The 14184-nt window shown below is 45.0% G+C and overlaps 2 protein-coding genes across 2 annotated transcripts; one reads left to right on the top strand and one right to left on the bottom strand.

The window, feature by feature from the left end:
- Positions 1–2190: 2190 nt before the first annotated feature.
- On the top strand, positions 2191–4855 carry LOC115746401 (E3 ubiquitin-protein ligase WAV3). The gene is made up of 2 exons (XM_030682148.2): positions 2191–2807; positions 2912–4855. The coding sequence occupies exons 1-2, from the start codon at positions 2370–2372 to the stop codon at positions 4832–4834; spliced, it is 2361 nt and encodes a 786-aa protein (XP_030538008.1). The 5' UTR covers positions 2191–2369; the 3' UTR covers positions 4835–4855.
- Positions 4856–5908: 1053 nt separating this feature from the next.
- On the bottom strand, positions 5909–9706 carry LOC115746356 (glutamyl-tRNA reductase 1, chloroplastic). The gene is made up of 3 exons (XM_030682080.2): positions 9153–9706; positions 8067–8308; positions 5909–7388 (listed from the first exon to the last, which is right to left on the bottom strand). Exons 1-3 carry the CDS (start codon positions 9439–9441, stop codon positions 6258–6260), a joined length of 1662 nt encoding a protein of 553 aa, XP_030537940.1. The 5' UTR covers positions 9442–9706; the 3' UTR covers positions 5909–6257.
- Between the last annotated feature and the right edge of the window lie 4478 nt (positions 9707–14184).

The following is a 14184-nucleotide window of genomic DNA, read 5'->3' as shown; positions in this document are numbered from 1 at the left end:
GACTGTGCTTGTCCCCTACCAAGAGGGAAACCAAAGTATTTCCCCTCTCAGAAAAAGTTGTGTTACCTAGATTATGCTAATTTGGTAACAATCTTATTTCTTAAATCAGGATGAATGATGACCTGTGGCTCGCTTCTTAAGTTGTGACTCACTCCTAAATGATCATTGGTCATATTTGGTATATGTTTTTTTGTAATGCGTGACTCACATGAATTGAGTTAGATTGTCATAAGTAATTTGAGTATGACCTTCTCCTGGAAATATAGAATTCAAGGATAGACCAGATTGCATGCCAAACCGATAAGCATGGGGAGTGAGAAGAGGAGTATGAGAGATGGACAAGGTGTGGCTCGATGATTGACTTTGAGGATGCTGAAGAGACGGGAGTGGACGGTATCACTCATTGAGTAATGGGAGTACTAGACTTAAAACAGGGCTGATTTTGTATCGAAGCAATGTGGGAAATAAAACACTATACAAAATGAAATATTGTGCTGTGAGATTGGGAGAGCCACCTTGTGAATGACTTTATCAGCATAGTTGTCTTTGAGTCTCCGTAAGATTAACAACGCGTTCAAAGCCGCAAATTTTTTAAGGAGATGACCTCACAATAATCTTTTATTATTTATTATTTATTATTTTTATCTTTGTGGGCCAAAATAAATTATTAATTTCACAAACAATTTAAATCGGTCACTTAATCATTTAAAGGCAAGTCGATCTTCGTATTTAAATAGGAGGGAACACATCCTTCGAGGAAATCCTAGAGAGATATGATGTGAAAAATGTATATATATCTACTCCTTTTTCATCCAAAAGTAAACGTACCAACGAGGGAAATATTTTTACCGAGAAGTGGGTCCAGAGAATCAAACGAATCGTAGCCATTGACATCATGGGTCTCACAAGATCAACCGTTGGAATGTATTTGACCCACTAGACCCGGATCAAAACACGTATTTGCCTCTTGAAGTAATAACCTCGGTCACAAGAAGCATGGATACAAGAACTTCTTCCTCGGATTTTAAGATATCCTATGATAATCATTTTATTTATATATATTTTTTCAAACTTGGAACAGGTTTGGAACAGTTGCCGAACACAATTTCATTTTTTTATTTATTTCTGAAGTAAGCTTTTAGTCCAAAAATAGATTTAGAACATAAATGAGATTTCTACGTCTCTATTTCTAGAACAGAAATAGAAATAAGATTATTTGTCATCATTCACTCCCTCTCTCTCTCTCTCTTGCATCCCTTCGGTAGTCTGCCGATCGTTATGTGCCGTCCAACAGCCGGCAACCACAGAAATTTTATGATGTTATCAAATAAATTTTTATTTCGAAAATATGAATTTGATATTATGGGAAAATACGTTTTTCTATTCAGAAACTCGTCAAGAAATGGTAATAGAAAATTTTATTTCTATTTAGAAATTGTTGCGAGGAACATAAGAATTACCATTCGCGCATAGCTCGCCGGAGCAGGCGGGGCTGCAAACGTTCATTCCATGAATCCCACGTAGATCTCGGTGGACGCGAGAGCAGACGAGCACTTCCCCCCACGGACAGAACCTGAGCGATCACCTCACCTTAATGTCGGTGGCCAGTGCCCACGCTCCATCTTTGACGGCTTACGTCAACGTGCGAAAACCAACACATGCCAGTCGACTTAGAAAGGTTCAAAAAAAAAAAAAAAGAACTTGATTAAAATCCATATTTGCTTAATATAACATCTACCCACTAATTTAATTTGATACTCGCAGTTACATCACATCGTTCTTACGGATCGGCACTGTAATTTTTTGAAATATGGCTCGCAGAAAGCGAATCCCTGCGAGCACACCTTCCCACGAATATAATAAAGCATTGGAAATCCGAAGAACAATAACTCCACAGTCTCTCTCTGCTCATCGCTCACGAGATAGAGAGAGAGAAGAGAGACTCTGCCACTGGAGGCTAAAGACTAGGAGTGGGGAGTAGGATTTCCAGCCTCTGTTTCGCGTTGCAGAGAGAGAGAGAGAGAGGGATCTTTTCGGGTTTATCAATGCAAACAGTGAGTGCAAGAGAGAGAGAGAAAGAGGGAGAGAGAGACTGGACAAAGAAATGGCCAAAAATTGTTAGAAATGGACTTTTTTGTCTTCTATATATAATCCTCAGCTCGCTTCGTTCGATCCCATGTGATGCCCTTTTCCTTCTCCCTCTATAATTTCTCCTCTCTCTCTCTCTCTCTCTCTAAAAATCGGATCTTGCACTTTTTGTCTCAACCCTCGCAACGAAAGAAGGAGAAAGAGATCTGTCCTTCCTTCCTTCTTCCTCTTCTTCGTCTTCCTTATCTCTCTCTCTCTCTCTCTCTCTGGCTCGCTCGAAAATGGGCACTGGTTGGAGGAGAGCGTTCTGCACGACCATCCCTCGAGACCCAGAATCCAAGGCTCTCGAGAGGCAGCAACAGCCGAAGAGCATCAGCCCTAGCCCCAGCCCTAGCCCTCGTAAATGCACCGCCGTCAAGCTAGGTTTCTTGTCCGGGGGAAGTAACCCCACCACGCCGCGAGTGCAGGCTCCCCATGAACCTACGCCTCCGTCTTCGACCACCCCTAGCCTGCTTCGATGCCGGACTGCTCCGGTATCGGCTCCGGCTCCGGCTCCCGGCACCGCGAGTGTGAGCTTGAGCGAGACTCCGAGACTCGAGTGCAAGACCTCCACTCCCAAGTCAACCAAGATGACGCCCAGATCGTTGCCTAGCTCCAACGCTTCGTCTCCGCGGTCTCCGCTCAAGCTGTCTTTCTTCAAGAACAGCTTCAAGCTCAGAGTAAGAACCTCTCTTGGACCGTGCAATTAGAACATGTCGCGTCGCTTTGTAAATCGTTTTCGTGAATTAATCAGTCTTCCGACGTCGTGCTTCTTGTGTTCCAGACCGCGTGCGGGGTGTGTTTCGGCAGTGTCAAGACTGGCCGCGGTGCGGCGATATACACAGCGGAGTGTGGCCATGTCTTCCACTTCGCCTGCGTCGCCGACCACGTCCGCAAGCACGGGGCCTTGGTCTGCCCCATTTGCAACGCCTCCTGGACTGACGTCCCCTTGCTCTCCATCCACAAGGACCTCCACCGCCAAGATTCTCAGCTACACTCAGACCCACCACAGCCGTCGCCACTGGCAGAATCGGTCAAGCTCGAAGACAAGAGGATGATCGAATCTTTTGCTTCACCCAGAGCAGCGAGACCTACCACGCCGAAATTACCGGAACCGGTTTCGCGTAAGTTGGCCTACTCGAGATGCTATGACGACGATGAGTCCCTGCTGTCCCCCAAGTCCGGGGCGAGATTCGTTCCGATCGACGAGCGAGAAGAAGGAGAAAGAGAAGAGCAAGAGGAGGAGGTTGAAGAGTTTCAGGGGTTCCTCGTCAACCCGACTCCGTCGTGCTCCAACGTTTCCCAAATGACGAATTGCAAAGACTCGACGCACGTCGACGTGAAGATCTTGCCTCAGTACGCCGTCGTGTCCGTGTCCAAGAGCTGCGCCACCTACGTCATCGCCTTGCGGGTCAAGGCTCCGCCCCCGGCGGCCGCCACGCGGAGCGGCCTCGACCCAGCGCGCCGCGCGCCGATTGATCTGGTCGCGGTGCTAGATACCAGCGGCAGCATGACCGGCGCCAAGCTGCAGATGCTGAAGCGCGCCGTGCGCCTGGTCATCGGCTCGCTTAGCTCGGCCGACCGGCTGTCCGTGGTATCCTTCTCGGCGGCTCCCCGGCGGCTGCTGCCTCTGAGGAGGATGACGGCTCAGGGCCAGCGCGCGGCTCGGCGCGTTGTCGACGGTCTCACGTGCGGCCAGGGGAAGAGCGTGGGGGACGCCTTGAGGAAGGCCGCGAAGGTGCTTGAGGACCGGCGAGAGAGAAACCCCGTAGCAAGCATCATCTTGTTATCCGACGGTCAGGACGAAACCGTCCCTTACAGCAGCGAGAATCAAAGGCAGGCGTCGAGCCACGTGCCCTCCACGCGTTTCTCTCACGTCGAGATACCGGTCCACGCCTCCGGGTTCAGCAAGAGCGGCGGCGGCGGCTTCGGTCGCGAGCCGTCGGAGGATGCTTTCGCAAAGTGCATCGGCGGCTTGCTGAGCGTGGTTGTACAGGATCTGACAATCAAGCTCGGGTTCGCGTCCGGATCGGACGCGGCTGAGGTCACGGCCGTCTATTCGTGCAGCAACGGACGGCCGGCCTTGCTCGGCTCAGGGGGTTCGGTCCGGCTCGGCGACCTGTACGCCGAAGAAGAGAGAGAGCTGCTGGTGGAGCTGCGAGTGCCGACGTCGACCGTCGGGTCCCACCACGTGATGACGGTGCGATGCGGTTACAGAGACCCCGCGACGCACGAGGCCGCGAATGGGTCGGATCGGGCGCTCGTGGTTCCCAGGCTCCACGCCGTCAGATCGTCGGACCCGAAGGCGGAACAGCTCAGGAGCCTCTTCGTCACGACAAGAGCCGTCGCCGAATCGAGGAGATTGACGGAGTACGGTGACCACACGAGCGCTTATCACATGCTGGCGTCGGCTCGGGCTCTGCTGATGCAGTCTGGCTCGGGGCCAGCTCAGGAGTTCGCGAGAGAGCTGGAGGCGGAGCTGGCGGAGCTGTGCTGGAGCAGACAGCAAGCCTTGGAGAGGCAGCGAATGATCCAGCGGCGGAGAGGGAGCGAGAGGGAGGAGATGACGATGGTCGATGCAAACAGGGAGCCGCTCACGTCGTCGTGGGCTTGGAGAGCTGCAGAGAAGTCGGCTGGCGCGGCGATTGGGAAGAAGTCGCTAGGTCGAGTCAGCGACTTGCATGGCTTCGAAAATGCCAGATTCTGAACTGTGATTTTACTCGATAGTCAAAAAGTACATTTTGGAAGAGAAAATAGTTGAAGACACAAAAAAAAAAAAAAGAGAAAAGTCATTTAAGGCTACATTCGGACCATAAAAGGCTCGATACATGAGATCCGCCGGATCATGTAGATCTTATGTGAGATCGACGGCTAAAATATAATGGGGGAATATGCAATAATTTTCTTGGAAATTGGGGGTGTATTAGTAGTTGAACATGTCTTGCGGTTTTGTGCAATGTCCTAGGTTAAGACATCTTTCTTCAGCACCTGTTACTCGTTAGGAAGAGAGAGGCTGAGGTTGCATTTTGAATTTCGTGAATTAAGGGGCAAAGTTGTAAATGAATATCTATTGCAATGAATGTTTTATGCAAAACATGTGATAATGATGTATGTATTTATGGTTATCTCCAACAAGATTGTCAGGAAAACATTTCCCTACTTTCTATTTGGAAATTTGCTAGCTTGATAGTTTAATTGTTCTGTCGATTATTTTTTATCACATAATATTTTAATTAATAAATATTTTATATAAAATATGCAATAATGATGTGCCACACCTCCCTTAAAGCGCATTCATTACCTATAGCTACGTTATCTTGTCTGACATATTATTATTATTGCTACGTGGGCTTGGCTACAAATTCTCCTCTATGAATTCATTGCATTATGATTGGCATGTCGTCTTCCTTTTCCGTGCAATCACCTGGTCGCGTTGTGATTGATGTATCAATCAATGGCAAGTGCAGGGGCTTAGCCATCATAGGCTGAAAAGCCTGACGCATCATTAGTTTATATCACCAGATAGACGATGCTTAGGCCATGAATCCCGAACAGTAAGAATACCCTTTAAAGATTAACCTGTCTCTCTGATCCTTAACTCTGTCAGTTTAATTTTGTTGCAAAAAGATTTGTGCTTTTGTCTTCTTCTCCTCGCGGAGGTTCACTCCACTGTTGGGTCAGATTTTGAGTTGCAATGGCGGTTGCAATACTCAATCTGTATACATCGGGAATTACCGGGGGATGATAAAGAGGAGATGATTAACTGCCGATCTCAATCTTTGGAAAAATAATCGACTGACTAATTACAATGGTAGCAGTATCACATACAAACCGGCTGCGTGGATAATACATCGATCTATGTACCAAAGCTTGCGCCAAGAATCCCTAGCATGTATCCTACAAAGCCGGACGAACATACACAGCAGTAAGAGCAACCCACAAAGACGAGGGTCGATCAGGAGGGGTCGACGGGGGTCATCTGCCATCGACCCCCTCAGTGTTCTGCAATCCTCATCTACCTTTCTGAAGAGAAGAGTGAAACACTTTGACAACGTGAGGAACGCAATCCTCTTATTCCAATTTTAGAGGAAGAGAGAAAGTTATGTGAGAAGAATTCAGTGCTGGAGCTCTCATTTCTGGATTTGTTCGACCTTCGCTCTGATTTTCTGTTCCAAAAGAGAGATCTCCGTCTCGAGGCTGAACATTCTGTTAAGAGCGTGCATGTTCTCGAGCGTCTCGCTCAGAGTACGCCCGTCATTTTCGTCACATCTCAAGTGTTGCATTGGTCCGTGGAGCAGCTTGTTGACTATTCCTCGGCTGAGATCATCCACCACGCGCCTAGTTTTCTTCGGTATGTCATCACCCATCTTTGACAGGCACTTCTCTAGCTCCGCGACTCTGATTCTTTCTGCGTAAGCCCTCAGCTTCTTGATGGTAGGAACAGTCTCTAATGAATCCCGCCATGCTTCGAATTGTTTAGACTCCTCGGCAATTATTGACTGAGCTTCCATGGCTTTCCGGAGGCGATCCTCCTTGTTGGCTGCCACAACCTCCTTAAGGTCGTCGACATTGTACACTCGTGCAGTGCTGACATCAGCAACACACGAACCCACATTCCTGGGAACAGATATATCAACGAAGAGCCTCATACCCCCAACTTCTGAACTCACAGGAGGAAGAGTCTCAACATGCTCTTTCAAGAACAAAGGTGTCTCTGATGCTGTGCTCGTGAATATCACATCAGCTTCGCCTGCGCATTTGAGCATTTCTGTGAGGGGCTTGTAGATGACATCTACACCTGTCATCTCTTCGCGAATCGCGGCAACTTTCTCCTCACTTCTGTTCACTACCACCATCTTTGTACACCCTTTTGCCACCAAGTGCTTGATCACAAGTTTACCCATCTTGCCCGCTCCAATTACTACCATTCTGGCCGTAGTGTGGGAAGATTCCGGGATCTTCATCAAAGCCAGCTCGACGGCAGCAGAACTTACAGAAACAGCTCCAGAAGCAATGTTCGTCTCGGTTCTGACCCGCTTTCCCACAGTGATGGCGTGCTTAAACAGCCCGCTAATGTTTCTCCCAAATCCAAAAACTCCTTGGCCAACTTTTACAACCTGTTTAACCTGAGCAAGAATTTGACCTTCTCCCAGGACAAGAGAATCAAGACCTGCTGAGACTTCAAAAAGATGCTGTGTAGCATCCCCATTGTACAACAAAAACTGGTGTTGACAAAGCTCTGAAACAGGAATCCCACTCGTCTGTCATGAAGAAAAGTAGTGATAAGAACTTGACTGCATTTTGTGTTAATTCCTTCCTTAAAGGTCACACTAATTAGAACTGCTGATCAACTAGACAACACTCATAACTGCAGACTGTGAATTAACTAGGCAGCATCAACCTTGTAAAGACAAGACCCAGAAGCAAAATGCTGAAAACACAGATGATACAAGTTATGTTCCATATTTACCCAGAATGCTTCAGAAATCATTAATTTAAATTCTATAAACCTGTTTAATAAGTTTAAAGGGCTATGACCGGGATAGGTCAGGTGCTTTTATTTCTGCAAGGAACTAACAGCAGGATTTTATAAAAAAACAACTGCTAAAGGATTCTGGTTGCCACAGAAGAACCCAAAGGAAGAATCCTCGACTGAAAAGAACTCAAAGGAAACTTGAGTTCAACAAATTTAAAGGTCTATGACCTGGGATAACTCAGGTGCTTTCATTCCTGCAAGGAACTAACAGCAGGATATGATAATAAAAAATGCTCAAGGATTCCGTTCGCCAGAGAAGAAAAGAACAGAAAGGAAGAATCCAGGACTAAAAAGAATTCAAAGGAAACTTGTTCTTTTCATTCCATAAAACCAGTATTTTAGGGCAATTAATTGTAGCAAGACTCCAAGAACTATAGTCATGGAAAGGAACAAAGGTAATCACCTTAGACATCCATTCAGTCACTTCTTTAACCCCACGATGCTGAGACAAAGCGACAACATATATCTCCATTCTGTTGCAGGTGCTAAGGACAGCCGCTTCCTCTATATGATTCAAACTGCATAGTTCTCCAATGGCTCGAGGCCATTCTGCCTCAGGAATGGCAAGTTTCTCACGCATTTCCACTGGAGTTGTGTGGACACTAAGCCCAATAACCACAATGCTGCTCCTTTCTTTTGTATACCCTGACCAAAAAAATTCAGATAAATTTAGTGATGTCAACTTAGGAATCTAATGTCGCGATATATACTTTCACTTCTGTGTTTTCTATTTGCATCATTGCTTGAAAAGCTACACCATAGGCAGATATCTCATATCTAGAAGACCACACACAAAAAGTCTTCACAAATCACCAGACAGTGATTGGTGGTCATAAATATGGAAGGACTGAATCTATGCAACAGGAGGAGAAAGTAGGTAACCACATTTGCGGCCAACAAATGAAAAGAAGAAAGTCAATCTCTATGAACATAGGACTGCTTAAGCTCAACATCTCTAAGAAGAGAGGAAAATAAGTAGTTCCACCTCAAACGCGAAGAAAGGGATGCATCACCAAAAGAACAGAATAAAATCTGAATGACTCAACCCGAGACTAAATTCTGAAGTTCAATTGAATCATTATGGTTTTAACACAATTTGGACATATAACCATCTTCAGTCGGCGAGGCTACACTACCACCTAACTCCAAACCTCTTGCTTGGTCTTGTATGCATTTCTATCTAAAACCAAAAGTAGAAAACGGTCAGACATAAACTCTCTCCCTTTCAGCTCATAGATGACATTAACTCCATAATTCCAGAAAAAACTAACAAGTTCACAAATTCTTCAACATAATAAAATGGAGAAGGAGCAAACACTAGATACTAAAACCATCTAACCCCTCACTGCAACAACCCAGAAATTAATGGAAAATGCTTCAAATAACACGTACTTTCATGAGATTGCACAGCATAACAAAAATCCCAAGTTCAAAGCACACGCAAGAAATCCAAACTTCAAGCTCGAACACAACAGGGAAGAGGGCTCACTGTCAGCAGCAGAGGTCTTGAGCTGCTCGAGAGCGGAGATATTGGAAGTATCAATCTTGGGCGATTCGGAAACAACGTCCGACGCGGCGACGTCACATCTCACAACCCGATTGAACCCAGCCCCAACGCTCACGCCTCTCTGCGCAAGAGATCGCCTCCTCGGCAACCCAATTTGAGATGGCAAGGACAAGGAGGCCCTCGACGAAGACGAAGACGGCGACAGCGACCCATTACACAGAAGCAGCAGATTCTCCAACTTCGCCCCGGTGAAGCCGCTCGAGACCGCCATTTCGCCCCTCGACCCTTTTCAACACACGACGCGGAGGGAGCGACAATGGAGGTCAAGGGGGCGATCGGAGAAGAGAAGGCGTCTCTGGGTTCGTCGGCCGGCGAGATTGGAGGGGAAAGAACCCAACAAAGGAGGATCTTTCCCGGTGGCGGCGGCTTGGCTTGTGGTGGGAATGCGAAAGATGTCAAACGTGAGGTCGTTTTTGGGAGTCGCGGTTGGTGCGAGGAGGCATCGACTCGAGGGCCAAAAGGGGTTTGTGTGTAATCGGGGAATCGAAGCTGGGGAAATTGTGGAGAGGAGGTGACGATTTGGTGGGGGTAGAGGAGATTTCTGCGCTTTGTGATTGGTGGGTCGAATGCACGTTTTATCCACACTCCCTCCTCTCCCTCTCGATGTCAGCCTCCTGTTTGATCTTGGGGATGACCCACCGAGAATACTCCTCCTATCATCAAATCGAATGATGGATCCAAATCTGAAAGCAGAGGTGGTAAATGAGAGGGTAAAATCGATGTTCGAATTGAATCGTGTGTCGAATTCGAATCGCTCGAAGCTCGAGTCGATCTCAGGTTGTTTCAGGACAATTCGAGCCCATTTCGGATTCCATCCGATTTGGTGATGCAATTTTCACGAGCAGGATGCTCGGGTTTCGAATAGTTTGGATGGTTTCTTCTTGTTCCGCCTAGGCTTCTAGAATCATTTTGTTAATTTGGTAGTACGATGTGGTTCAGCATGTTCTTTACTTGCCACCTTGAGCATGTGCATTTTCTGTCTACCAGTTTAAGACATAAGCACCGAGAAAAAATTGAAATAAAGTTTTGATATGGCGATTCGATACCGATAGGCAGATGATAAATTTACACACCCCGATAAGGGATTTATAAGGTGCCGATACTTGCCCTTCTTGCTGCGATTGTTAAGCCATAATGCAAACAGCCGAGTGAGCAATGGTTCAAACCTCATTAATAATTAATGACTAGGTTTTGGCAAATCTTAACATTAAGATCTGCTTATTCGTATATATAATGTGGACTCTCCGTCACTTGTCTTCTACCTAAAATAAAAAAACCCCTTGTCTTGATAGAAACTCTCTTCGGAAAAGAACCCTATAATGCAGCGATTACGATGCCATGCCTTTATAATGCTAAGGTTTTAACTGTTTCGCAGAAAATGAATGATTCGAAAATTATTTTTTGGACATAATTACTTACATCTCTTATAAAAATGAAAAAATGAAAAAAAAATATTTTCAATGTCGAAGAAAATATCTGGGCATAAATAATTGACGATTATGAAAATACTTGTTATTGCCTAATTATTTTGAGCAACGCAAGCTATCATTTTTTGAAAAATGCTTTCGAAATCATTCATTTTTTATGGAAATAAACGGAGCCTTAATCTCTAAAGGCTTACCTTAGTTTCTCTGCATGGTATAGGTGATTTCGGTCTGAAGATAACACAAGAGTCGAAACAAAAGGCCAGAAGGTACGCCACAAAGCACTCTCACGACCATGTCTAACATGCGCAAGCCGATAAAAAGAGCTGAACATCTCAAGGTATATTTCATGGATTTTCTGTCTTCGTTGGAAAATATGCTTCCCCGAAAACAAAAAAATGCACTATTGACACTTTCTTTATGCCCAACGTGTAATATGATTCCTGGACTTTTAATTTGTTCAATGTGGTTCATAATCTCTTGACGATATGAAAATGTCCAATGTTATCCCCGATCTTAAATTTATGGAAGGATTATATTGAAATTTTCATATAATTCGGGGACTCTATTGAATATGTACCAAAAATTCGGAGGACGCATCGAACAAATCAAAATATCAGGGGCAATTTGTATCATTATCTCAACGTGAAAAATGGAATGTGCGGACAATAGCCTATTTGGCGTACTCGCGTGAGGAAACACGACAGCTTTTGCCTTGCATGCACGCTTTATAGCGTTGTTGTCATCTTATTTAGTACTGAAAATCAGATGGTATCGCAAGAATCAATTTGATTTGGCATTTGGCAAAGGGCTTTGCGCATGTGTTTCGTCGGAAGAGAAATTAAGAATGCACATACGGTTTGTGCGAATAGTTTCTTCAACCCACAGCTAAAAGGCTAAAAGCAATTTCAAAGACTCCAAGGTTCGCCTTTCAATAATTCCGTGAGATGACCTCGACTTCTCGATCAGATTTGACCGTTTGATTCACTCATCACCGGTGGTTTAGAAGTTTACATCCTATCGTAACTTAGATCCGACAACCTTGCCGTAACATCGAAGAACCGCACTTGCCGGGACAGACAGCGAAACCACTTGCCAAAACAACTGAAGAACGCACGCGGGATGAATATGGCTTTCGATTGCCGCATTGTCCGCTACTATTAGAGATTCTAAAGCTAACAAAAGCGCAATCCCTACCTTTTCGGCTTGCTAAAAATTGTCACTCGATGTTGTTTTTCTTAAGTTACAATACAAGATTTGGGTACAGTTCAAGGCAACTGCACAAGTTGCAGACAACATCATCGATGTTCTTGTTGAGGTTCTTGTTACTCATTCATAATAATTCTTAGAAAATGTTTGATCCCAGTACTGCAGGAGCTCTCTATCCGACAATATATACTTTGCGTTTGGTATGACGATGCATCTAATGTACTTTTTTTTTTCACATGTCTTCGAAGTGAACTATAAGATCTCCTTTATGTGCACTCCAATGAGCAGGACAATGTCGTCACAACCCTAATAAGATATCGGCATCCACGAAAAAGGGGGCCGATATTCCATCGAACGAGAAAAGATGCTCCTAGCGAATTAAGGTGCCATAAATCCTTCGATTAGTTTAACAGCGGACGGAGAAGGACACAGAATACTCTCACCATTAAGGAACCGATGAGGCGCTGATCCTTGAACGCTAAACACCCGCAGCTCGGGTCCGGTCAATCGGATCGGAGTACATATGATCACCTACATGTTTGGATCTCATTTATAGATCATAGCGATCCGAAGAGACATGATGAATCTGATCCGTGTTGGATCAAATTTCTGGCAATGTACCAGCCCGTGCCCGTAGATGCTTAAGACTTGCGGATGAATATTAGCTCCACGCTCATTGACCCGCATGACTAATTTGCTGGTTTACAGAAATGTGTCTTCTACCCTAAAGCATCTATAGAGCTATTTGTATTCTACCCTTAAGCATCTATATCAGTCAAATTAAAGCATCTTTAGAGAAATTTGTATTCTACCCTAAAGCATCTATCTTAATCATATAGTCATCCAAGTCAATGAGCGGGTATACAGTTAAAATCAAAATTAAAAGAACGTTCGAAGGAGGCCCCGCAAGCGAGGGTTGGCCTGGCCAAACCTCGTGAAGGGGGGCCTCGCCGGTGCTCACCTTCGCCCAAGTGCGGTCCAGTAAGGCCAACTCTCGCTTGTGTCCAGCCACCGGCAAAAAAAAAGGCAAAAAGAAAGGGTAGAAAATAATAATAAATAAATAAAAACCCAATATTTTTTTTTATAACCAAAAACCCAATATTATTTATAAAAAAAAAAGTCAATATAAACACTAGCAGTACCATGTAATATGGCGAGCGTTCGTGTCAATGATGTTCAACCTAAATTAGCCGGATAGACTAAATTGATACTAAAGTGAAATAGATTTATAGCTACATTGATCCAATTGAAAGGTTTAGGATTACATTAGTACCAATATAATAGGTCTACAACTTTTTTAGTGCTTTCCCCAACTAGTCTATATAGTTCATGAAGACTTCAAATTCTCTGAGATTATACAAAGCAGTAAGTCTACAAACAAGTAATCCTTTACTTCCAAACACGACCAGCTGTTCTTCGAATAGTATATAGATCTGATGCTTCTCATGGCCTTTCTTGAATTGTAAGCTAGTTTAATCTGGGTAACGGAGTTGCCTAACATGTCTCTGACAAACGAGTAATCTTACATGCTCCCACTTCCAATTTTAGTTCGACACAAGCTATTTCGCTTGCTGAAATGAGCTTTGTCACACACATACATCCACCCCAGTTGGACATGATCAACAACAGATTCAGGTGTACGAATACGAAGCCCCACTCTGCGGAAGCTCCCTCGATCGCCCATGGCAGCAAGGACAGAGCTGCTGCTGCTGCTGCACGCGCGCACTCTCTCTCTCTCTCTCTCTCTCTCTCAAAATATATAACGGGGTTCAGTCATGTGGTTAGGGAGGTACACCAGCAGGGATGTTACACAGACTAATGTTGCCTATGTCATGTTTGTTGTCTGTGATTGTCTTGACTTGAGGAAGTCGGCATGCTCTTGAGCATTGACCAGCAAATGGGAATACAGACCGAAAGGAGCGATGTGCACAAACAGAGAAGGGCAAATTTTTTTGGCTTGGGTTGCTTTACTTTTGAATTGGCTTCTGTCCAGGTGAAAACGAGGAACAGAAGATGATCATTTCAAGCCTTCTAGGAAGAACACGACCATTCAGTGGACAAGTGCGGATCAGATACTTCCCCATAACCAAGATGGCCCTAGGTCGAGATCAGACATATTTTGTCTGATTAAACTCAAAAAACAGATGACAGCGAAGGCCCATGTACATCACTCTCACACGGCTTTCGCAAAATACTTCAACAATTGGCTGGTGATGAGATAAGGAGGATAAAATTCTTCATCTATGTACAGTCACTGATTAGCTAGGCAGCTCATGTCCAACATGTGCAGCTCAAGCCACATTGAAACATGTAATGGGAAG

The sequence above is a fragment of the Rhodamnia argentea genome, chromosome 2 (assembly GCF_020921035.1).
Source record: "Rhodamnia argentea isolate NSW1041297 chromosome 2, ASM2092103v1, whole genome shotgun sequence".
Taxonomy (NCBI): domain Eukaryota; kingdom Viridiplantae; phylum Streptophyta; class Magnoliopsida; order Myrtales; family Myrtaceae; genus Rhodamnia; species Rhodamnia argentea.
The sequence above is the reverse complement of the archived record's forward strand: the minus strand, read 5'-3'. Positions and strand labels throughout refer to the sequence as shown.

Excerpts from the sequence above, each read along its gene's own strand:
- LOC115746401 (XM_030682148.2), top strand. The coding sequence starts at position 2,370 with ATGGGCACTGGTTGGAGGAGAGCGTTCTGCACGACCATCCCTCGAGAC. Across the intron at positions 2,808-2,911 it reads AGAACAGCTTCAAGCTCAGA|ACCGCGTGCGGGGTGTGTTT; the intron begins GTAAGAACCTCT and ends CTTGTGTTCCAG.
- LOC115746356 (XM_030682080.2), bottom strand. The coding sequence starts at position 9,441 with ATGGCGGTCTCGAGCGGCTTCACCGGGGCGAAGTTGGAGAATCTGCTG. Across the intron at positions 8,309-9,152 it reads CAAGACCTCTGCTGCTGACA|GGTATACAAAAGAAAGGAGC; the intron begins GTGAGCCCTCTT and ends TTTTTTGGTCAG. Across the intron at positions 7,389-8,066 it reads TGACTGAATGGATGTCTAAG|ACGAGTGGGATTCCTGTTTC; the intron begins GTGATTACCTTT and ends TCTTCATGACAG.